The sequence below is a fragment of the Artibeus jamaicensis genome, unplaced genomic scaffold, assembly GCF_021234435.1.
Source record: "Artibeus jamaicensis isolate MK-2021 breed Jamaican fruit bat unplaced genomic scaffold, CSHL_Jam_final contig_797, whole genome shotgun sequence".
In the NCBI taxonomy this organism is placed as follows: domain Eukaryota; kingdom Metazoa; phylum Chordata; class Mammalia; order Chiroptera; family Phyllostomidae; genus Artibeus; species Artibeus jamaicensis.
Genome location: NW_026521977.1, coordinates 17,383,944 through 17,408,557, shown reverse-complemented (window position 1 = coordinate 17,408,557; position 24,614 = coordinate 17,383,944). Strand labels below are relative to the sequence as shown.

At 37.3% G+C, this 24,614-nt stretch overlaps 1 protein-coding gene across 1 annotated transcript in view; it reads left to right on the top strand.

Annotated features, from left to right (window-relative positions):
* The window catches only part of DCDC1 (doublecortin domain containing 1), a 383,276-nt gene that overhangs the window by 36,534 nt on the left and 322,128 nt on the right, over positions 1–24,614 (top strand). Inside the window, exons 4-5 of the mRNA XM_053673152.1 lie at positions 270–432; positions 17,093–17,298. Coding sequence (XP_053529127.1) covers positions 270–432; positions 17,093–17,298 — 369 coding nt within the window. The remainder of the gene's footprint in view (positions 1–269; positions 433–17,092; positions 17,299–24,614) is intronic.

The window sequence follows — 24,614 nt, the reverse complement described above, 5'->3', positions numbered from 1 at the left end:
TATATCTTGTAGAGTTAGTTATAAGAACATTTAACTGACAGAACATTTAAGGACTAAAATTAGACAATCATTAGATATTCTTAGTGCTACAATTTACCTTTTATTTGTCTATTTTCAACTACTAGAAACTAACTGTATTGGTGAAGTTACTGCAGTGAACTCTGGCAGTTGACTCAAATTTCAGTTTTGATTGTTAGCACCTTTTGTTTAATGGAAATGTGTTACTTTCCTCGTTGTTAATCACCTCTCTTACCTCTCGCTGTCTTCAGTTGCTGGAGGAGTGCACGGAGAAGCTGCGTCTGAACAAGGCCGCGCGACGAGTGTTCCTGGCAGACGGCACCGAAGCCCTCAAACCTGAAGATGTACCCCATGAAGCCGACGTTTATGTTTCTGTGGGAGAGCCCTTTTTAGATCCATTCAAAAAAATTAAAGGTAAAAAAGAAAAAGAAATTCCCACCCCCACATACAGTGAATTGCTTGAGGGATGCAATTAAAAAATGATTTCCATCCTGTCTTTTTTGCATGGTTTAACAAAACTAATGTTTACGCATTTACAGCTCAGTAAGAGGATAATGTGGTTAATGAAAGAAAAATCCACTGACAGCCACGTTTATTGCCCTTCATTAGCACTGGTGCTTAATTTAATATAGATCTGAATAGACATTAGGGAGCCTGCAGGAGGTTAAATGGTGAAAATATAATAAATTAAATCAGATTATTGAATTTACTGTTTAGTTTCTGTGACACCCAACAGACATAATTCATTAGATTTATTCTCTTAGAAAATAGTTCAAAGTTTCAAGTATCATTTATTCATTTACTACTCTCTTGGTCATTTTTCAGATGGCATGAACATAATTATGAAAATGTGGCCAGTAATGAACACATAATTCTGATATACATGTAATTTTCCTAATAAAATTTTTCATAAGGTAAATGGTTCAGCTTGACTTTTTTACCTTGAAATATATATATGTAACAGAAATTTTAATATTATGAATTATATATGAAATAGAAACATAAAAATGTATAATTTTTAGACACATTTGCAGGTAAGGTTTGTTTTAAAGTGCACTGTTTCTAATATTTAAAAAATGTAGAGATTCTCTAAAATAAAAAAAGAAACATTTTTCTTTCTTTAGTGGTAAAGAATACACTTTAAGAGGTAAATGAAAGTACACTAAGAATATTCTTCCAAGCTTGTTATATCCAGAGTTTGTTATCAAGTCCTGTATATGGTAATTACATTTAAATGAAACAAGTTTGGCATATAAACATAATATCTCTAACTGCTGTACTCCTTTATGCTTTTTATACCTTTTTACAAGTAATTTTTTTCTGCAAGTGCTATAAAGTTGGTGAACTAAAGGCAAGTCTAGGCAGTAATTGCATAAGTAGAAGAAAAGTAATTCTGGAATTCACTGCAGTTGAGGTGATGAAAATTCTTTATTACTGTTACTATATAAAATAATACTAAGATTTTTTTAATAATGTTTGATCATCAGGAAATAAATAATTTATTGAATTTAATAGAAAGTTCAAGGTGATTTGGTCTTTGTAAAGAAACTTGTTGCTACAATACTCAGTAAAATTACCTATATGATGAAATAGACCCATATAATTTTCAGCTTTTGCTTTAACTTAAGATATGGCTGCATTTATTTTTTATTCATTAATCATTTATTTGTATATAAGCATGAGTTTTTATGGGTGTTTCTGTGAGTGCTTTATATGTGCAGATATCTATATAATGAGTGCTTTCTTAAGAATGTTGATAATTTTAATTAATAAGAAATAACTTGCCTTTCATATGATAATGATACTGTGGACGAGATATATAAAAATTGTTTACAGCTAAGCTTAGAAGACTTCCCGGATGTGTGTACCTAAAATAACATTGTTACACACAGGACGAAGCTCGGTGGATGATTTTTAAATGTACAAACTCATTTCCTCCTATTTTTTGTTTTGCTCTTTTATCCTTTGAAAGCCAAGTCCAGAACAAAAACTTCTCTGCTTTGTCTGCATATCTTTGGCTGTGTTTCACTGTGACATGCACTGCTGTTCTTTTAGCACCAAAATGTTGGCACACACTCCTGAAAATTTCACACCATCTCTTGCTGGATCAGCAAGCTTAACCCACCAAAATCTGGTGTTGTGCAATGGTTTTTGACTGATAATCAATCTTTATGCTGCTCGACAGTTGTTGCTGGGACACGGAGTAGAGCAGGTGGCAGATGTGCCTTGTCTTTGGAGAAAAGAAATTGTAGGTGAGCTTGGACACAGACTAGCGTATCACATGTTTGTTAAAAAGTCTTAGGGATGAGTATAGTGGGGAAAAAGCCACTCATCTAAGTTAAGCTCATAGATAAGCCTAAAGGCTGCTGTTTGTTTTCTTTCAGAATGTTGAGAATATAAATATAAATAAATACTAGGCATATGTGTATATATGTATGGTAATGTGCATGTATAACTTGATTTAGAGAACTTGAGAGGAATATGGGGAGATTTCATAATATATATGTGTATGTTATGTATATATATAAATATATGTACATATTTCATATATATGTCCCATACACTTTTTCAAATCAAGTTAAAATTACCCTTCCTGCATGTGTCTTCAAAATAAATCAGTAACTTGCCAACTTGTTGTCCTGAATGTACCATAAAAATAAAACATGTATAAATGACTTTGAAGTTGGTAGATTAATTTAGGGTAAGGAAGCATTCCCAGAAGTTAGAAAATTGAATATTCTAAAGTCAGATAGGGGTAAAAGAGTTGGCAGAATTTGTTGTTACTGTTTTATGTTTCTAAATGAGCATGAATATTTTATATACAATTAACCAACTGGTATTTGTATTAGTAAGTGGTCATTATTTCAATATACTGATTTTCATTCATTCAGCAAACATTCATTGAGAGCATAGTGTGTGCCAAGTACTAGGATAGAACAGACACAGGTGAAAAATAGGGCTGATAGTCTGATTTCTTTATTATCATTATTCTTTCATTTCTGAATTTAAATTCAACTTAATGCGCTTTAATCTAAATTTAGGCCAATAAATAGTTATTAAGGACCTACTATATGTGTAGTCCTGGCATAGGGAGAGAAGCCCTGGTCTTAAAAGAACATAAACTGGGTAAATAAAGTATAAATCCTTCAAACTGAGAACCCTGTTCAATAATGTGAATCAGATGCATCCTGCAAAGGAAAGTTTACTTCATTTCTGGCACAGGAAGGCCAAACAAGCCTATGTATGTTTTGGCTATTGTGTAGCCATACTTCATTGTCTTCTTAGTCTTTGGAAAAGCAGTATAGATGATGAAATTGCCTTACTTGAAGTACTTCCAGATTTGCTAAGGTAGAAATATAAGTGCAGAAGATCTCTGACTTTCTTTTTTTGCCTAGATGTAATATTTAATTAGCTAATTTAGAGAATATCTCTGTTTTTCTAAACTACTTTACTGCCCCTCTGAGCATCACTGTTGACAACCAGTGGCCCTGGATTTAATGGAAAGCCAGAGAGCTATTCATCACATAACTCAAAACACAAAGCTTTTCTGTAGGGGTCAGGCCAAGGTCAAAGCTGACATGAAGCATTCCCTGTTAAAATGCAATATTAGAATAATTCTTGCATTTGAAAGTTGAATACTTAAGCAGAAAGATTAATAGTGTATGGGGGAAAATAGAAATATTTTTATAAAGATTGTTGATGATAATCAGCTGTCTTCATAGGTCTTATAATTCTGACATTTGGAGATTCTAAAATTTATTAATGATTCTGCTAGAATTGTGAAGTTGTAGTTAATGAATTGTTTGAAAAGTCATTTAAAAGTTTTCAGATTTATGGGCACACAGTTTAGGTATTCAGTTTCTTAAATCTTCTGCTTAGTGGTGGCACAGTGAAAATTCTTGCATTAGATTCATGGGGTTTGTAAGAGTTCAGCTCCCTTACAACTGCTAGGCATAAGAAATGGTTCATGCCCTGCAGTTGCTTAAATGCCTTTAAAGAAGATGCGAGGGAAGACCTGTTTGGACCTAATTCATGAGGTCCAACTTTTAATGTATGGATCTCTGATTATTTTGAAATATTTTTAGTTTTATATTTCTATTCTTTTACTATCTAACCTATTCTACTATTTGGCTTTTAGAGTTATCTTGTACAGTGATTCATTTAAGTCCTGAGGTTTGCTAACCAGAAGTGTAACTAAGTATTATGAATCAGACTGTAGATCTTTTATACACTGTATTGTGAAGATATAGTCACTGAAAAAAATCCATGAAAAGAGTTCTTGATATTACACCTAAGATCTAAATTTAAACCTAGAGATTTTCTGCTGTCATGTGATCGACAAAATGAAATAATTTGCTGTGACAGCTTGTGATTGACAAGAATATGTGTGAGCACATTTAAAATAGGCCATCTTTTCATGTAGAAGTAAATGTCAGTGAAATGATGGATTCTCATCATTTTAATTATTGATGATTTGGAAATATTTCAATTCCGTGACACCCAAGACACATCATAAATAGCAGCATAACACTTTTCCCCGTATCTCCGTCAATAATGAAATGTTCTGTCATATTTTGTTTTTTTTAAATGCATTAGTTTAATGAACCTGGCTTTACACATTATAATCTCCTCTATTGTATGTCTCCTGAATTTGTTGATTTTTAAGTGGTCGTGTTAAAAGCACGAGTTTCAAGAAGTGCCCACGGTCCACCTCACATTGCACCTTGCTGGTCTTGCTACTGGATCTTAAGACAACGCTATGGTGCTGCTGGCCATAGAGGCTGCTTTCGTCCTGTTAAAGCTGGTACTGGGCTTCCTGATGTGCACCTATGACGCGACTGCTGCTTAACTCGGGCAGAGACAGCAGGCATTTAGTGGGCTTTCCCAGACTCTCTGTTATCTTATTGTTTGGATAGTGTATGTATGAGGCACGACGATTCCTCAGTCCATTTTGTCTCTACTTAGCTGCGTATACTCAAAAGCAGGAAAATGACATTATGCAGAGAAAGCACTTTCTTCTGAGATGGCACATGCTTCTTTTATTTCTACGAATGAGGGTAAAACTATAGGCATATATTTTGGTATTTCCAGATTCCAAAAATTTAAAACCTCATCATAAGTGTACAGAGTATCTTTACTATAATAGATGTGGATTTAAAGATAATTGTAAGAGGTAGACACCACCTCCAAAAAAATGTTCTTAGCTAATAGGACAGTCTAGAACATACATGTAGCAGCATCTTCTTAAATTGTCAAAAGATGAAATCATTGAGAAATATCTAAATTTTTAATATACTCATGTGTTTGATTATAAGCTGCTACCTGAGCTTTGCTGGACATAATATATGATATATGCACCATTAGGATACGGAGATCTCTATCTCTATCTATATCTATATCTATATCTATATCTATATCTATATCTATATCTATATCTATATCTATATCTATATCTATATCTATATCTATATCATCTATATCTATCTCCCATATGAACTTTTTGAAATCTAAAAAGTTTTATTCATAGAATCACATCTGACCTAAGAATTTGGGGTAAGCTCTTTCTGTCACAGCTGCAAAGAAATCTGATAAATTTTACTTTTTGATATATTTTTATGGTTGTTCAGTCACAGTCGCCCCACCTTTTTCCCCATTGCTCTCTCCTGCCCCACCTCCCCACTCCCACAGTCAGTGCCCCCTATCATCTGTCCTCTATTCGTGAAATCTGGTAAATCTTAATTTTCACTAGGATATTAACTTAGAAGAAATATAAATACTGTTTTTACTACTTGAATTGCTTGCTGCCTGGGCGAGAGTAGACAGAATATCTCCCTGACTGAAAGAGTATGTGAGAGATAAAAAATTATATCTTCCTGTCCAAGTAGTCAAAGTTAATTAAAATAATTAAAAAGCGATCATTTATATTCAATCATTCCCTCAACAAATATCTTTTGAGCCCCTGCAAGGTGCCAGGCATTGTGCTAAAGCCTTAAGGAAATGGTGTGAACAAGACAAGGGTCCCTCAGAGTTTAGCTTCTAATGAGATGGAAGGAGCACTGGATGATAAGTATGTAAAGAGTGAAGTAAGACACTTATTGACAGTAGTGGTTGTTATAAAGGATGAAAAGGATGCTATCATAAGAATACATAGTGTCATGGAAACAAGGAGGAAACTTTAAAAATGATGCAGGCATTTGCAGTGATCTTTAAATCAAATCTTTTAGGCCATTGTCTGTTCACTCTGCTTATTACTTTACCTGAGAATTCACTTAGATATTTTATAGCAACTATTTCAGAGGGTTTTGCCTTTCAAACCATTTGTTTTTGAAGTTTGCAGACATCTGTTAGAAGAGATGACAAATGCAGTATTATGTAGTGAAATGAACACTACTAGACTTGAAGTCAGATGACCTTGTAAGATTCTAGTGTCTCTTATATGACCTTGGGCTGATTGATCTGTGCTTTAATGTCCTTACCTATAAAATAGAGGTAATTAAAGAGTTATTGGATATTGTCTTGTTTTTCTAAATAATATAAATTATTTGAAAATTACATGTCTATAAATCCCTAGTCTAAAGAGAATACTGACAATAGCATTTTATAAGTGTAACTAAGATTCCAAATGCTATTAAGATCCCAGGGTTATTAATCAGAATTTTGTGTTCATTCCTACCTCTGCAGAGTAGCTAGTGGCATTGAGGAAAAAACAACAACAGAAAGCATTTGTCTCTAGTTTCTTCATCTCTGTCAAGAAAGCAGATGACAGTGTAAAGATGGGCAATTCAATGTAACCTAAGTCTCAGTTTCCTCATCCATAGACTGAGTCTAATTCTATATACTTCACTGCATAATTATAAAGAGTAAATAAGGTGATGTATGTAAAAGCCTTCTATGTATATAATAGGTGCCTACAACATTGCATTTGCACCATATTTTCATACAGGTTGTCCCAAGTACCTGATTTTACTACCAAAGGTATTTGGTGTGTTTGAGATCTTAAAAATCCACACAGTCCAATTAAAAGGCCTGCCAAGCACTTGTGTGTACAGCATGGTATGAAAATCTGAATTAGAGCCCCTTTGAGCTCTCACTGTCTTGGGCTTTTTACCTTGAGAATTTTTTCTGGGGTGTTAGTCCAAATCAACTTCTTTTATAAAGGAGCCCCAAATGGCCTTGCTCTGTTCTGCTCCAAGAGTTATATTCTAAAATATGTTTATGACCCAAGGCTAGCTTTAACTTTAAGCTGCCATAACTTATTTAAAAGAAAGTTCATAGAAAAGTTCAGGGGAAGGATGACAACATTTTGATTGGCACAATAGATGGGACGTTTGTAATTTTAATCAAATTTAAATTGAAGACATACTTCAAATGATATGTCAGACTAGTGTTACTGAGTTAAAATCTAATGACAACCACTGTCATTATTAGTTAAATATAGCCATCACGCCTATAGCAATAAACGATGACACTTAAGAACATGCAGAAACAAAGAACACACGCATTTACAGAGAAAGGAGTGACTAGAAACTCAGTTGAACTCAGGAATGTGACCTGGATTTAATCTATTTACCAAACACAGAAGCAATTGTATTTTAAGCAGATGATGTAATTGAATAGAGCAGTATGTTTTCTTACTGTCAGAGCATTTATATTTTAGAAGTGCATCTTGCAACATGAAACGGTGTGCTTGTTCATATTTAGTGTCATTAACTGCACCTACCTGACAGTCAGCGTTAGTGTGTTTTTAAGTGTTACCCAACTGCAAGGAATGCATCTTTAAAAATAAGATTTTTAATAAGCTCACCGATTTGGAGTTGCAAGTTTGCTGTTTTTACTCTGGTGACAGAAGGCAATATTCCTTTTTTGCCTGATATGTGCAGGAAGCACCCAGTTTTATTTAATCTTATGATAGGCATTGTTTGTTTGTTTGTTTTGAAGTAGATTAAGGAAATGTAATGATATTTTAATAGACCTTTCAACATAGAAGCAAGTTTGAAAGTGATTTCTCTTTCCCATGATTCGGTTATAAACAAATTCATGAAAATAAAATAGGGTGTGGATTTTTCAAAATAAAATATAAACTAGGGTTGGAGCATGACCTTCTCTGAGTGCTGCAGGAGAATAAGTGTGTGAATGACTTGGCAGTCCCTGAGCAGCTGGGATATGACCCTTTGGGGAAATATTTTTCAAGCTTTTTTAAAGCCTTACAACTTCACTAGCTTGTAGCCCTCCAATCCCATTCTCACCCAGTGGGCTCTCAACTTTCTAGAGAAATGCCTAAGAGAAAAACTGGGATAGATCTGGTCCTTGTTGCTCTGGAATCCACTAGGTGTGACTAGCAAATTTATAGGAGGTGATAAGGTGAAACCAGGACCCCTTCCTTGACATTTGGGTGTGTAAGGACAAGACTTTGCTTAGAGTACTATCAACAAGGTAGAGATTTAAGAATTATCCAAAGGGAACTCCAAGGCTCCTATTGTTGAGCTTCACGCACAGGCAGGCATCCTATTTGGTCCCACTCTGTGGAAGCTCCCACGAGTAAGGATGAGCACTCACTGTGTTCTCACTGCCCCTTTTTGTAATCAGATTTGTAATGGCTGGTGAAATAAATGTCTCTTGTTTTCTCTAGACCAAGTTTGCTTAGGAAAGAAACCGCAGCTGCCTCATTCATGATCATTTTCTGGTGCAGGGCCTGGTAGTTAATAGACACTCAGCAAATGTTCAGTGGGTGAATGAAGAACCAAATGAAATAGGAACCGTGGTGAACCATCCACATCCCCAAGAGTTGGTGGTGAGAGGGGAGAGAATGGACCTCATCAGAGCAGCCTGCTGGCCTGCAAACAGTGAGTGGACATTTAGAAGGAGTATATTAAAAATCCCCTACCCCAAATTCATATGTAGATTTGTGAATGTTTCCATTTGGCAGGGAGCCAGAGTAAGCCAGCCCAAGAATAATTACATTGCAGAGAGGCTAATGGTTATGCTAATGATTGTCTGAGACCAGACAATGGTCAGAAGTGGAGCACTGGTATAAATGATTCTCCCACAAACCTATAGATCTCAGATTTTCAGCCTCGCCACATCCTCTCAGGAGTGCTCTTTCCTGCCTGTTCTCTCCCCTCAATCTTTGTATTTCTTATAGTACTTTGCGTGTAGTAGGTGCTTATTAACTATTATTGAAAGGGAGGAAGAGGAGATCCGATGACCCTTGGGAAGGCTCAGGACACTGCTCACTGTTGGGTGCAGCTGAAGGACTGTGGAGCTAATTCCACCATGGGGGGTGGGCAGGAGGCTGTTTTCTAATTCTTACAAAGGTCCCAGAGAGTTTCAGCCCTGGGAGGGATGCCAGGGTTCTGAGGCTGGAAAGTTAAGGACAGAGGTGTAGAAAGCATGTGTTAGCTATGGCCAATATGTTTTCCTAGAAGTTCAAAGTAGGTTTAGATGACACTAAGTTTCTTTTTTAATACTCGGCCTGCCTCCTCACACCATTTGATTCTTCTACATTCCACCCCCTCCCAGCCTCTGAGATTGATTAATCCTCTTCCTCACCGGAGCCGAAACTGCTCAGGTCTTTGCTGAGCATCCTCAGGTTCTCAGTGTTGGCAGGGAAGTACCAGAGTCTGTTTTCTCACCTCTGGATGTAATCATGTTTGTCCTTGTTGTCTGCCCTCAACCGCATTTCTTTATATGAAGGCGTATGTCCCTAGAGCTGTGATGTACAGAAGAATCACCTGGTGTTGCGCAAGGTGGTTCCCTGGTTCTCCGCAGGTTCTCATAGGAGCCCATGGCCCACACTTGGAGGCGTGTTGCTGTAGTAGGGAATGAATTTTGCCATAACACAAGGAAGAGGTTTTCTAAAAGTCTCACCTGTACAGATGCTATAATGGCCTGCTTTGGGTGGTATGGGACTTCTCAGCATTGTGTGTAAGGCTCTAATCTGCCTGTGTCCCATCTTCCTTGCTCCATCTCTGGCCACTGTGGGGAAGGGGGGAATTTCCCTCTCCCTCCCCTGGTTCTTTTTGGCTGGTTGAATAATTAAATCAACAGGAGGCAGGTTGACAAGAGAAAATCAAACTGAATATTGTGGGCACGGGAACCCCATACATATGAGGGACTCAGAAACCCCACATACATGAGAGGTTCCAAGATAGAAAGCGGGATTGAGGTATATGAGACACCCTGAGCCAGGGATGAGGCAGTGCACCTCGGGGACTTCAAAGGCTCACTGCAGGGTGACAGCAGACATTTAGTAAGTAGAAGTTTGCCCTGCTCTATGGGTAATTCAAAGGAAGTTATCACTGATAATCTCTTAATGAGCAAGGCCTTTTAGTCAACTTCTTCTGAATATTGGTGTTTTTTTCCTATAAAATAAAAGACACATTTTCACTTTCACCAATAACTCTATTGATTTAGATATTTTGAGTATGTCAACTATCTCCTGCTACTGGCTTCTAGTGAATAGAGGCCAGGGGTGCTGCTCAACACCTTCCAATGTATAAGACAGCCCCACAGCAAAGAGTTACTTGGCTAAAATGTTGATAGTGCTAAGAAACCTCACAAACCACTTTTGACATATTCAGTCAGTCACAACACCTTCTCCATACACTGCACAAATCATTTTTTGCATTTCAGGTGCATTTTTACCTTTCTTGAAATAATAAAGTATAATATGCTGACATTATTGTATATCTTCTTCCATCTTCAATATTGAAATGGCTGCAAAAATTTTGTCAGTGCTGCAGTTTCTTTTTTAATGCTTGCTGATATGACAGCTGTCACAATACAGTTTAACAAAATCATTTTGGATGAAGTTAAAGACAACTAAGTACTACTAGAGCCATCGTTCAGAAAAAAACTAAACTTTGAGGCCAACCCAATAGTTAAGGGGGTGTGGGGGGACGCACATGCTTCTCTTGAACCTGAAGGTAACATCACCTTAGCTCAAAGTAATCTGCATACCACAGAGGCACATCTTTGGGTGGTTCATTCTGGACCCTTGACACAGCTCTGGGTTCACTCTCCTCTCAGTGTTCAATATACTTCACCTACATTGTGCCTGGGGTACGATCTCTCTCTTTTGCCCACTTCATGTATACTTCAAGTCCTGTTCCATGTTCTTAACCACTAGGCTGTGCTGCCTATGTAGTATATTAACTAATGCACTGTAGTCATCATTAGTATTATTTTATTAGGCTGCTCTAAAGCTTGGCTTAAAATCTTTACTTATATAAAAAGTTTTATATATTTTCAGTAGTCTTTTCATGTTTATCAATATCAACAAAGATCTGCAAAGTATGAGTATCTTTGAAAAACTATGTATAATTTATGTTGTAAGTATTTTCAAATTTGTTTTAAGGTTTACTTTATTATGTAATTTTACTAGGTTCTTTCGGAAAACCTATTTCAGGCTTTAGAAAGCGATTTGTTTTTATTTTAGACTCGTATTTTTAAGTGAGTTAATATCTTTAGATGGAATTGTGCATATATACCTTTTATCAGAGTAAATTTTATTGGAATAAAGGTAGAATGACTCATTTACTCATTCAGCACTCACTGAGCACCTACCCCGCACGCCAGTCACATTGCACACTTAGCCCAGTGTACACCCAGTGACAGCGCAGTGGGGAAGCTGAGCAGTGGACATCCTCACCTAGGACAGGAAGGAGGGGTCCATGCTGAGAAAGCCTCCTAGGATAGGTGACTTCCACATAAAGTCTGGAGGAATAAATACAATTTTATCTTAACTGTACTTTGAGTTTATTCTAGTCTACTTCACTCCTTTTAGACCTTCGTTTGCCAAGAAGTTCTCCTTGGCAAGTTTCCTTCTTTTCTTGAAGAAATTCTATGTCATTGTGGTCATCCATGAGCATCAAAGTGGTAGATCAATCCTATTTAAGTTCATTCCGGGGAGAGGTAGGGAATAAAGATGGTAGGCACATATGCACAAGCAATCAAGTTTATTTTGCACAATTGGTATGTTATGAAAGCAAAAAAAATTGCTATCAACTGAACATTTGAATGCATAGGAAGAGTTTATATCCAATAACTGTATTATGTGTAGCGAACTTTTTTATACCCTGGAGCAAAGTAATAAGAAATGCGGGCTTGATTCTTGCCTTCTACAGGTTTAAGTATGTAAGCAAAAATAGGATATATACTCATACAACCTTTATATAAAAGTTTCAGATGGTTTATGCTCTTTCCTTAGCACCTAGCACAGTGTCTGGCATGCGGTAAATTCTCAAGGTCATTGCGGGCTGGAAGAACAATAAGGGAAGGTCTTAAACTGGATTTTTGAGAAGGCCTTAAGTCTAAATAAGTGAAGTTAAAAATGAACTTGGAATAATTAACAGATTGGCTTTAAACCAGGGTAGGATAATATCAGGAAGTTTGGACAGTGGCAGGCTGTTTGGAAACTCTTCTGTTAGAAATAAGTTTTAGGAAAGGGACTTTGTATTTTTCTTATTCTTTGTACGTGGTCTGGCACATAGGATGGGCTCAGATACGTTTTTGTTGACTGCCTGATGGACACAGACAGACAGGCTGACCGACTAGTGGAAAGCTTCAAAAGCTAGCTCCAGTATCTTTCTTTTCAGGCAATGGCAATTCAGCTGTAATTGGAGTATAGAAAGTCAGACGTCATGGAGGAGGATCAAATACAAATGGAAGTTCTTGTGGATGCTAGGAGGCCCAGAGAGAAATGGGCCAGTGGGGCCAGCTGGGGGTGGGACGGAATGATGACACTTTTAATGGTGCCATGAAGAGTGAATAGCTGAGAGTTCGGTTTCCCTTCTTTAACTCTGTCTGGGATCACCTTCTCTAGAAGCAGAACCTGAAGTGGGGGGTTTTGTGCAAGGGACATAGTAAGGGAAAACTCTTGGGTATTGAGTGAGGGAAACAGCGTACAGTAGAGGAAGAAGCTTGGCCAAGCCCGGTCCTGAGCTGAGATCTAGCTCCAGCCTGCAGGGGGAAACACCCCACAGAGCAGGAACACAGCACCGAGAGCTGCCCCTCATTAGGACAGGGAGACTGGCTGCTGTGTCCCCCAGTCCATCAGTCACTGGCTGTGGGCTGCATCTCTAGGTAGGAGGGAAGCGCTCATCACCTCGCAGGCATTTCCTGGCAAGGCAGCTGGCTCCTTTCAGCCGAGGCCAGATCTCAAGGGAAGGATGAAGCTGTGAGCCCTTTGGTGGCTGGGAATCATTGCAGCTGGAGTTTGGGTGTGTTAGCCCAAAGTGAAAGGGATATGAGGGGTCAAGGGCACACCACCAGGGTTGTCTACACTATGCTGTGGCCTGTTCTTCATGCAGTACCCTGGTGAGGAGTGTCTGATAGCTTCCCGTCCCTTCCAGAATAAAATCCAAAACCTTTACTCTGGCCTCCACAGTCTGGCCCCTTTCTACACACAAACTTCATTTTTTCCTTCTCACACACACCAAACTCATTCTCATCTCAGAGATTTTGTGCTTGAATTTTCACTCTGCCTGGAATGATCTTCCCAGATTTTCATGACTACTTACTTTTCTTTTGTTTTTTGAAGATTTTATTTATATTGTTTTTAGAGAGGGGGAAGGGAGGGAGAGAGATAAAAACATCAATGTGTGAGGGAAGCATCCATCCATTGCCCCTTGCATGTATCCCAAGTGGGAACATGGCCTGCAAACCAGGCCTGTGCCCTGACTGGGAATCAAACCAGCAACCTTCCGCCTTGCAAGACAATGCTCAACTGAGCCACACCAGTCAGGGCTGATAGTACTAACTTCTCATCACTGGGGCCTTTCTACTCAGATGTCAGCTCTTGGAAGGACCTTTCACAGTCTGCCTCACCCCAAGAGGCTGTGATCTGCACAAGCTATTCTGTCCTGTTCACAGCAGTCACCCTGGTACATTGATGCGTGGACACCCAACAAGTATCACTGAATGAATAAGCAATTGGCTAAAGAGAAGTTAATAGGAGTTAAGGGATCAAGATCTCTCTGAGCTAATGGATAACAGTGATAGAAATAAGAAATGTGAAGTGTGTATCAATTTGTGTGGAAAGATGTGAAATTTTAGGTTTAGTGAATTTGAGATAATGGCAGAAAATATATGATGGAGACAGAATAGCATAGTGAGTAGGGGCACAGTTTCTAGAACTAAATTCACAATCCAGTGCTGCCATGAACTAGCTGCAGGACCCTGGGCAGGTTGTCTGTGCCCCGATTTCCTCACCTATAAATGAGGATAATGATACTACCTACCTCATAAAATTGTTGAAAGGACTACATGAGTCAATACCTCTAAATCATAGGAAACAGCATCTTACTAGTAGCATAATTTTTTATGGAATTTAAGGAGTTTTACACATAAAAGAGATAGTCAAGGCCACGGCCGGCACTAGGGTGAGAGAGTGAAGCACCTGTGGGACAGAATCTAAGGAGACGTTCACTCTGAGGGCCGTCTACTTGCACTGCCTTGAATTTTGGGCCCTTCACTGGCCTCACTCTAATCCTGGCCCTTTTCTAAGTAATAAAAGGAGAGAAATCCATTAAAAGTCCTTAAAAAGGAGAAAAATCCTTTGGGGCAAGATTCTGTAAATCTGGGCCCCGTATCGCCTCCTCCCTCTGGCCTTGGTTTCCTGCTGTTGCTAACGCTGGGTCGCCTCACTGTGCATTGGTTGCTTCTCCGGCTTTCCCATCACCTAGATAACCAATCCTCTGTAGTCAGTCCCTTCTGCTCGAGTGCTCCTAGTGGACCGTTTCTCTGGTTGGACCCTGACTAGTGTAATGATCGATATACTCTAATATTAGTTTCATAGTCAGTGTAGGATTTCAGGGACATGGGCGAAGAAGTGAATATTTATGGAGTAACTACTTCAACGGGTCGGGTACTTTACATAAAACATGTGTCTCATCAGGTTGTGGAATGATCCTCACTAGGTATTTTGCAGATGTTGTGGATACTCAGAGATGGTCGGTGGGATAACTCATAGGGTCACTAAGTAACAGAGCTGAGATTCAAACATAGTTTTAAGGTTTATGACCTTTCACTATTCCAAGCCTCTGGACGGCATTTAGATTATGGGTAAACTTCTATCAAACCAGAAGAATTTGTGAACTTTTTTATTCCCCAGGGAGAGTTTTTAAATTTTATTTTCAGAGGCTCTAGTAGTTTCCCCTGCTCCTTCTGCTCTTCCTCCTTTATATATTGTTATGAAATACACAAAAAAATTTAATCAGTTTAAAGCAAATAATTCAGTGGCATTTCATACATTCACAGTGTTGTACAACCACCACCTCTACGCAGGGGCAAAACATTTCCCTCATTGCAACATAAGACCTCCTCCCTATTAAATTTCTTCTCATTCCCCCATTTTTCTAGCCCCCGGAAACCACCTGTTTGTATTCTCTTCTGAATATTTTATATGAAAAGAATTAGTATATTAGCTTTTATGTTTTCCTTGTTTGATTTAGCATGTTTTGAGATTCATCCGCATTGTACCATGTATCTGTTCTTTTACTGCTAAATAATATTCCATTGCTTATATGTGTATACAAATTTTCATATTCTTACATTCAATTTTTTTATTCATTTGTTCATTGCTGGATGTTTGGTTTCCACCTTGGCCATTGTGAATAGTGTTGTTTTGAATGTGTGTGTGCATGTTATTTAGTTAAGTACCTGTTTTCAGTTCTTTTGGACATGTATAAACTCATTAACTTCCAGTTTATAATTTCAATCCTAGTTCCTACCAATTGTAGATTACAGAATGACAAGATAGAATAATGAATATCTGTAAAAATGGTTTGTCTTCTGGAAGGCTTAAGCGTATCTATAGTTTCATTTGTTCTTCAAGTTTTGCTCATATTTCTGCCTGTAGGGCATGCGTGCATGTACATCAGTGTGAGTATGTGTGTGAGCGAAAGACACCGAGAAATCAAGAAAGAAGTCCAGAAAGACAAGTGGTTTTATTTTTAAATATTTAATGTAGCCATTCTCAGACTTGAAGATCATTTACAATGACTTGATGGTATTTCATATCAACACTAGTAGATTTCATGTAAAGTACTACTTCCAGTTCAAAGAGGCCATGCTGCTTCCAAGGTAAGTGCTAGTCGAGAAGTGTGGTTTGGAAATTTTGGACAAGCAAGTGCTGCTGTTTTCAGTTATATACAAATAAATTTTATTGCTCTCATTAGGATGTATAAAAAACAGATGAGAGTGATCATTGCATTTTTGTATTTATGTGAAAATGAAATATAACCTAAAATAAATTGAAAGCACAAGTAACATAAATAACTCAGGTGCACATTATTTACTTATGAAGCGAAGCCTCTTGAAGAGAAAGGAGTGCTGACAGCAATGTGGCAGACCTAACAGCACCCTTCCTTTCTCACCCTCACGTTTTCAAAGTCATACGTAGGAATTCAGTTGCTCTCCCATTAATACCGGTGGGACGTTTGAAATGGAAATTCCTGCACACATCTTTGAAAATGTACAGGTCAGAGTAAAATGTTAATTGAAAACTAATTTTCATTTTTAGTGAAATAGTTTGAATCTCTCACCAAAAATGTTCTAAAAGACACCTTTGTTCTAGTCACAAGGGAAGAATTATGTGTAAGATTACTATTTGGAGGTGATCATCTTTAAAGCAACATGGATAATAAATTATATTAAAGAGAAAAGTTTGTTCTCCCACCCTAACAAACACAAAAGTTCAGGACCCCTGCCGTTGTGTGGTGAGCAAAGGGCCGTGGACCCTTTCACTGGACCCTCTCAGCCCGGTGTCTGATCAGTGATAGAAGCATGCTAAGGTGAATTTTAATTAGGACTAAATTGTGGTATTACTCTTTCATACCCTGAACATCTGTTCCCTTCAGAAATGATGATTTATGCAGGCTATCAGAGCAGACAGCTTGCTACAGCTTATGTCACGGTTAGTGGGAAGCTGGTGGTAGCATTTCAGAAAACCAGCATCTGAATGGAGACTGGCCAGTGTACATGATATCGGGAACAGGGGGAGGGGAAGCATGATGTGTCCATTTTTAATTTTGAAGCCAAATATTGACTTGACTTTAAAAAAATTCTCTTCTAGACCATCTGTTGTTAATGAAGAAAGTTACTTGGACAATGAATGGGCTGATGTTTCCTACTGAAGTCGAAAAACGGAAAACCAAGCCTGTTCTTTCTAACAGAATGAAGAAACTTACAGGGAAGACCTCAGTCCGAATCCTGTTTTTTAAGAACGGCCTGGGGCACGACGGCCACGAGATGGCAGTGGGAAAGGAGACGCTGAAAAAGGTAATTCTGTACCAAAGACTGGAGTATAAATTACATTTCGAAGTTATAATGGCTTTGGAAATGTGCTGGTTTTTTCCTTCTAAATATCAATGTCAAGTAAAAACCTGAAATATTAAGAAGGCATTATATAGAATGCAAAAATTTAGCTGTTTAGAAGTATACTTAGTGTAGTAACAGTATAAATTACCTTATGAAACAACAATATTTTAGGAAATCAGTTGGCTAACATAGTTGGCTATTTACCTAGTAAAAGTTATGTTTACATTTGGTGAAGCATTCTAGTTGGTTACAAGATTTCATAGAGTATTTAGATTGAAGCCAATCTAACCCAGCTTCAAAACTCAAATCTGCAAATAAATAAGACCTAGAAGCACTCCTGTTTCTTGAAAGAATTAGTGAAGTCCAAAATAACTAAGATTCAGTTAAAGTATACATATATATATATAATTTTTAAAGCAAATCTGATAGGCCTAAGACAAATCATGTAATGATCAAGCACACTTTAAGAAGCAAATTTTAAAGTGTTACTTGTTATATAAGTGCATGTTTTTTAGAAGGTGCTTATATCTTTCAGATCATTGTTTATATTAAAAAAGGAGGAACTAATGAAAATATAAAAAAACCTTTTTTATAGATAAGAATTTTTGAACCAATCTTAAAGAAGCCTAATAATAATGCTACTATTTATTAAATATGTATTAGAGATTAAGATATAATGAAACCGTTTAGGCTTTCATCCTGGCTTCATCTTTCACTATGAGACCTTGGATAACTTATCTTCTCTGAGCCTCGATTTCTTCATCTAAAAAACGGCATAATAATAATGCCTGTCTCATAGAATTGGTGTGAGGATTCAGTGTGGTATTATTCAGAGACAGCAATGCCTGGCACTCTGAGAGTTCCCAATAAACATTTATCATTCTTATATTCAGTACTCATAAGTATATATCTAATAGAAAGAAATGATTTTTCTTACTAATGGGAAATATTTATTATAAAATCAAGATGGGTATAAATCATTTTGTTATAGCTGATTATTTTTTAAATAATTATTGCTTGAAACAAGTGAATAGTTAACTAGATGCTGGAAATTTTTGTTACTAAATACCTTTTTTCCTCATTTCCTTATTTTTGTGGTGTGTTATAACCACAACTGGGTAAGAGCATTTACTGAGAAGCTGGGAAACCAGGTTTGATTTCCCTCTTATCTACAGGTGTGGATTATGAGTAAAACAAGGGATGTTACACACCAGAGCAAATTGCTAAGGCCAGTTGTAACCATCTTCTCTGGAGCTTTTGAAAAATAGAGGAGAGGAACCCATCTCTAGGACTGTTCAAATGCAGTCAGTCTTGGACACAGAAAGCCAGAGTAGATAACCTCTTGAGCTCCCTTCAGGTCAGTGTCTGTAATTCTGTGCCTTGGTGGTAAAACTGGGGTAATAGTCACAGATTACATGTTCTGTGATGAAAGGTTGAATGTAAATAAAAATGTCACTGCTATTTTGCTTTTTTGCAATACACAGCAATTTATTTAAAACTGGATGATCAAGAAATTCTTCGGCTTATTTTTTTTCTTACAGTTTGTAGAATTTAAAGAAATTTTACAATTTATAAAACTCAGGGAATGAGTCAGTATAACTGTATTTGTAAATATTTGTCCAATTATCATTTAAGAATGAGGTAAAGGAAAAAAAAGAATGAGGTAAAAGAGAGGAGGACTTTTGTAGGTGTTGTAGAACCTTTTGGAGGGAAAAAAGTAAGGCTAGGTAATTATTTGGTAAATAAAAATTTAAATTTTGAAAGCTTTTTGTGGATAATCACAGTATAATGCTCTACTTATAGATTTAATACCAAATTAGTAATAGGTACAAAAAGGTTGGATAATCATAGGAGGACTACAAATCATTTTCTTTTTTATGACAACACATTAGGAATATTGGGACTAGTAGCTATTTTTAGAGTACTTAAAGTTTTAAGCAGGAATTTAGGTTACTTAGAATTTTCATATAACTGGGTAATGTAAGAAGCAAGTGGGATGTAAAGGACTGTAATACAGGGAAGGTTTTTACAGTGGGACAAGAAGGCAATTGTTGAAGATGGTTGGTGAGCTAAGGTAGTTAAAACATGAAAGTCTCCTCTGAGCTCAGAATGAAGCCAAGGGGAAATGACTGAATTTCAGTCATAAATGCAAAATCAAAAAGAAATCCATTTGTTTTAGGAGGTTCCGAAAGTAAGAAGTTTGAAATGAGGGCCACAGCAACATAATTATTCACTAAGCTTTGGGCTACCAGAATTACGGGCCATTCTTTGAAACATGAATCGGATGATTTAGAATTAGTTGTCATGGTTTCAGTAATCATACATCACTGTTGGGTACATGCTAAACATATTTATCTGTGGGTTGAAAAGGGTGTAAAGAAAACTTTGTGGGCACAAGATGTAATGTAAATGGAACCTGAAAATATCTGTTCGAGACACATAACTGTTAAGGTTAGCATTATGGTGGATTTCCTCATTTATTGCTTAGAATCTTTGTCAGAGAAGTGGTGGTGAACTGTGTGGATTTTTGTATTATCCAGAATAGCATCTTTTTTAGGAGAAATATTTATTTTTTCTCAGCAGTTGATAATTTTATATATGCATAGGTATATTTGTTTTCTGCATCATTTTATATGTACTATGACTAATAGCATGGGATTTCAACGGTGAAGGAGAACAATGAGAAAGATAATGTAATGAATGATAAAGGGAAAAAGACTCCTGTCCTCTCCTCCACTTTGAACTGTGTGTTCCTGTGACCTCCATCCCGGCACCTCCCTTCCCCACAGCCTGGGGGGTGATTCTCCCCCCCCCCCCGTTGTTTCTCTTGTTCCCTCCCCTCCATTTACTTTATCTTGCACACATTCCAGTGGCTTTTTGAGAAAGAGAACATGAGAGAGAAATTTTTTTGAAATTTGGGGAAATGATTCCTTCCACTAAACACTAGAGATATCATTCCATTGCTCCTCGCTGGTCTCTAGTGTTGTTCAGAAGTCGGGCACCACACCTTGTCTTTAGTAGATGACCTGCTTTTAGTGTTTCCTCTCTGGAAACATTTAAAATCATCTCTTTGTTCTCAGAGTTCAGAAGTTTTTCCAAGATATGCCAGATACTCAGACTAAAAGGTGTCATGTTCCTTTTATGAGTCATTTTTTTGAAAATTTTTTTTGGCAAATCTTCACTTTCTATACTTTTTTTGTTCTAATTTTATGGAACTCTTCTACCCTGATTTGTTGGATCTTTTAAACTCCTAATTTTTTTTTATCTGAGAGATTTCCTTATCTTTACCTTCCAGTCCAATGAACTTTTTTTTTTAACTTCTTCCTGGGCTGTGTCTGTTTTCTCTGAGTACTTGCTTATTTCATTTGAGTGTTTGTTTTTGTTCTTTCCTGTTACAGGCTTTTCTTAAAGATGAGTTAATCCTCCATCAATATTTAAAGTAAAGAGCTAAAAGCTGATTGAAAAGCTCTGAGCACAGGTGTGCCAAGGGAAGGTTGGATTTCATCAGGGAGTGCTTTAAAGGCTAGGCCTTATCTTGGAGGTTGGGGAAGGTCCCTAATTGTCAAGTCTGTAGATCTTTTCTCCAGGGCTCATTAGTTTCACCACACAGAATCTGCCAATTTGAGAGTTAATAGCCAGGTGGTGAAGGGGGGTGGCTAAAATAGTTGCACTTTCCACATGTAGATTTTAATTTAATTTCCCTCTTTTTAGTAAGATACCATCACACTCTGATCTGCCTGGTGCTTCTGATTCCAGAGTTCCTCTGATTTAGCTTTTGTACAGAACAAATCTCCTGTCTCCTCTTCTGATGGCAGAAATCTAGGTGCCTTGAATGCTTGATGTTGGGAAAGGGTTTGGGGGTTTCACTTCTTTTTATAGAAACAGTCAACCTGTTTTCAGCTGCACTTGTTAGAGGTAATGGGTGGCCCAAATTTCTGAGCCTTTCTGGGGTTCTGCAATACAGGGCAAGTTTACCCTGCTAGCTTCAGTTTTCACATTGCTGGTCTGCTAAATCATTTACCACTTATTTATCTTTCCTCTGACTTCCTCTGACTATCACTGGTGTCTATTTTCTGATTCTCATTCTCTCTCTCCCACATCCATCTTTTATTTAACATTGATAAAGCAGGTTTTTAAGGTAAAAAGATAATTCTAATATCCTATTCCTACCTCAGTGGGTTGTTTTGCCCAATCTTTTGTGGGTTTGTACAACTCACTTTGGAAAAATGAATGAGAACAGAATATTCTCTTTTGTTACCCGAAGGCAACATATACTTACTGCAGGCAAAGGTCTGCAGTGTTTCCAAAGGATGACCCACAGCACACCTGTGTCAGAATCAGCTGGGCTCTGTGTCCCACGTTCGGGCGTCTGGGCCCCACTCCAAGCCTGTTGGATTAGGACTCTCTTTAGTGTGGGGCCTGGGAGTTTAAATTTTAACAGATGTCTCCAGATGAATTCTAGGCTGACTGTAAAGTTTGGGAACTCTTGTTCTTGTGTTCTAAAAACTTCAAACTTATTAATTCATGGAAATTGTCATGGATTTCTTATCTGTTCTCTACTACTCATGTGGTTTAAGAGAAAGAAAATAAGCTGTGTGACACAGAAAAGAGGTTATGGGAAGTTAGATCACTGATTGCTAGATTAGAGGTGGTACAGGGAGTCGGGAAACCAGGAAGAGGAGACTGTGCGCAAGTCAGCAGGAAGGGAGTGGCCTACGGGTGGCAGGTTCGACTCAGAGGAGAAGCAAATATTCCCTAACATTTGTTTATAAGTGCCTTTCATTATAGTGACTTTTCTCTGTTATTACTGGAAAACCACATAAGTATTTAGGGAATTACTCATATATGACTCAAGATAAAATACAAAATAGACTTTTTCAGGTGTTTTTAAACCAGAGGAAAATCTAGACATAGAAATTGATGATGAGCACATAAATAGATGCTCAACATTATTACTCATTAAAGAATGCAAATTAAATCCACCCTGAACTACCACAACACACACATTAGAATGGCTAAAATTTAAAAAGACTGGTGATGCTAAATACTGTAAATCTGGGTGTTGTAAGTATTGTAAATAGTGAAAGTCTGGAGCTCCTGAAAGTCTATACATAAGCTAGCTATATGTAAGCTAATGAGAGTGCAAAATGATACAGGCATTTTACAGATGAGTCAGGCAACTTCTTTTAAAGAAACACGTACTTACTACACATTCTAGCATTCCTTTTCCAGGTACAGCAAACCCTCACGTAATGCTGTTAGTAGGTCCAGCGACTTTAAGCAAAACTGCATATAATGAAACCAGTTTTACCCTAGGCTAATTGATATAAACAAGAAGTAAGTTCTTCGTGCATCTCATCCATGTTATAATGTTGACTAAAAGTGTGTTATTTGAGGACCTGTTGTATTTACTCAAGAGAAATAAGACATGTCAGCACACAAGACTTCTAGGTGAATGTTCAGAATAGCTTTATTCATAAGAGCCCCCAACTAGAAACAACCCAAAAATGTCCATCCATAAAGTGAATGGATAAACAAATTGTAATATATTCGGACCAGTGAATACTCTTCAGCAATAAACAGGAACAAACACTGATAAAAAGAAGCCAGAAGTACAATATTACATGCTGTCAGACTCCATTTACATGACTCTGCAGGGCAGACAGAACAGTGGATGCCTGGGGCCCTGGGTACTGAACTGGGATTGGGAAAGAGTGCGAGGAACTTTGGAGGGTAATGGAAATATTCTGTATCTTGACTGTGCTGGTGGTTACACAGACACCTTTTTCTACCTGCACTGAATGGTGCACTGAAAATAGATATAGTTTGTTTCACGTATATTATACATCAAAATAAAGATTTAAAAAAAACCCAAAATTACAAGATTAGAATTATAAAAGTATAAAAGTAATCTGGGCTATTGAGTCCATTTTCTTAGAATTTTTTAAAAAAAGATTTTATTTTTAGAGAGAGGGAAGGGGAGGGAGAAAAACAGGGAGAGAAACATCAATGTGCAAAAAACTATAGATTGTTGCCTCTTGCACTCCCCCAGCCCAGGACCTGGCCTACAACCCAGGCATCTGCTCTGACTGGGAATTGAAACAGCAACCTTTGGATTTGCGAGATGATGCCCAACCCACTGAGCCACATCAGTCAGGGCTATTTGATTATTCTTAAGGGATCAGTGAAGGATAAAATATCCAAGGAGTGTGTACCGTTAGGTTGTTTAGAAAAATATCCCTTGGTTATCTACCTCTCATTTACATTTTAAAAAAAGATTTCATTTATATATTTTTAGAGAGAGGGGAAGGGAAGGAGAAAGGGTGATGTGCGAGGGAAAGATCTATCAGTTGGTTGCCTCTTGCACGTGACCAACCACGGACCTTGTCCATGACCTGGGCACAGACCCTGACCGGGAATTGACAGTCTGTCACTCAGTCCACTGAGCCACACCAGCCAGGGCTTGTTCACATTTTAATAATAAAATGCTAGCACACCTACATTTCAAATTCACAAGATATGATTGCTTTTACAAATCATGGTCGTGTTCACTACTGATAAGAGGAAGTAACTCAATTTGGTGTGCATTCTATCAGTTACTTTTATGAGACTAAGATAAATACCCAGCTAGTAGATTAATTTCTAGGATTTACTCAGAAAAGTACCTTTAAGCTATTTAATAAGATGGGTATAAATTCAACCTAATCTCCTGGCATCTCCAGGTTAAAAATAATGATCATAATTCTTATTGTAAGTCATTTTAAAATGTTGACCTTAGCCAAGGGTTATGCCAAGTACGTTTTATTACATTTTAATTCTTTGAAAATTCATAATGTATTTTACAGTCTTTTAGTTAGCAAAAGAAAAAGTCTATGAAAACAAATTCCCTTTCTGAAAATATTCATGATAAATTGTAGTTCACTTTTACTAGACAAATATAATTAATTGCCCATGGTGAAATATTTTTAGTACTCCAGTGAGTTAATTTTATAATTATTCATTTCCAAAGTTTTTAGCTTGCTAAATTTCTTCAAAAATTCTTCTGGAGGTTCTTAAGTTAATGGCTTGCTTCTTGGGTTTATATAGTGAATAGTACATTTTCTGTACAAATACTTATTAAATTAGCTGAAGCAATTTTTCTCATTTGAGGAAACTGGTCCAATTTTTTTGTCTTTCAGTTAAGATGACACTATCTGCAAATAACAGAAAAATCCTCATTTCAAAAGACTTCAGTAAAAACAAAGCAAGAAATCCGAAGATAGGGCAGTTCTACACAT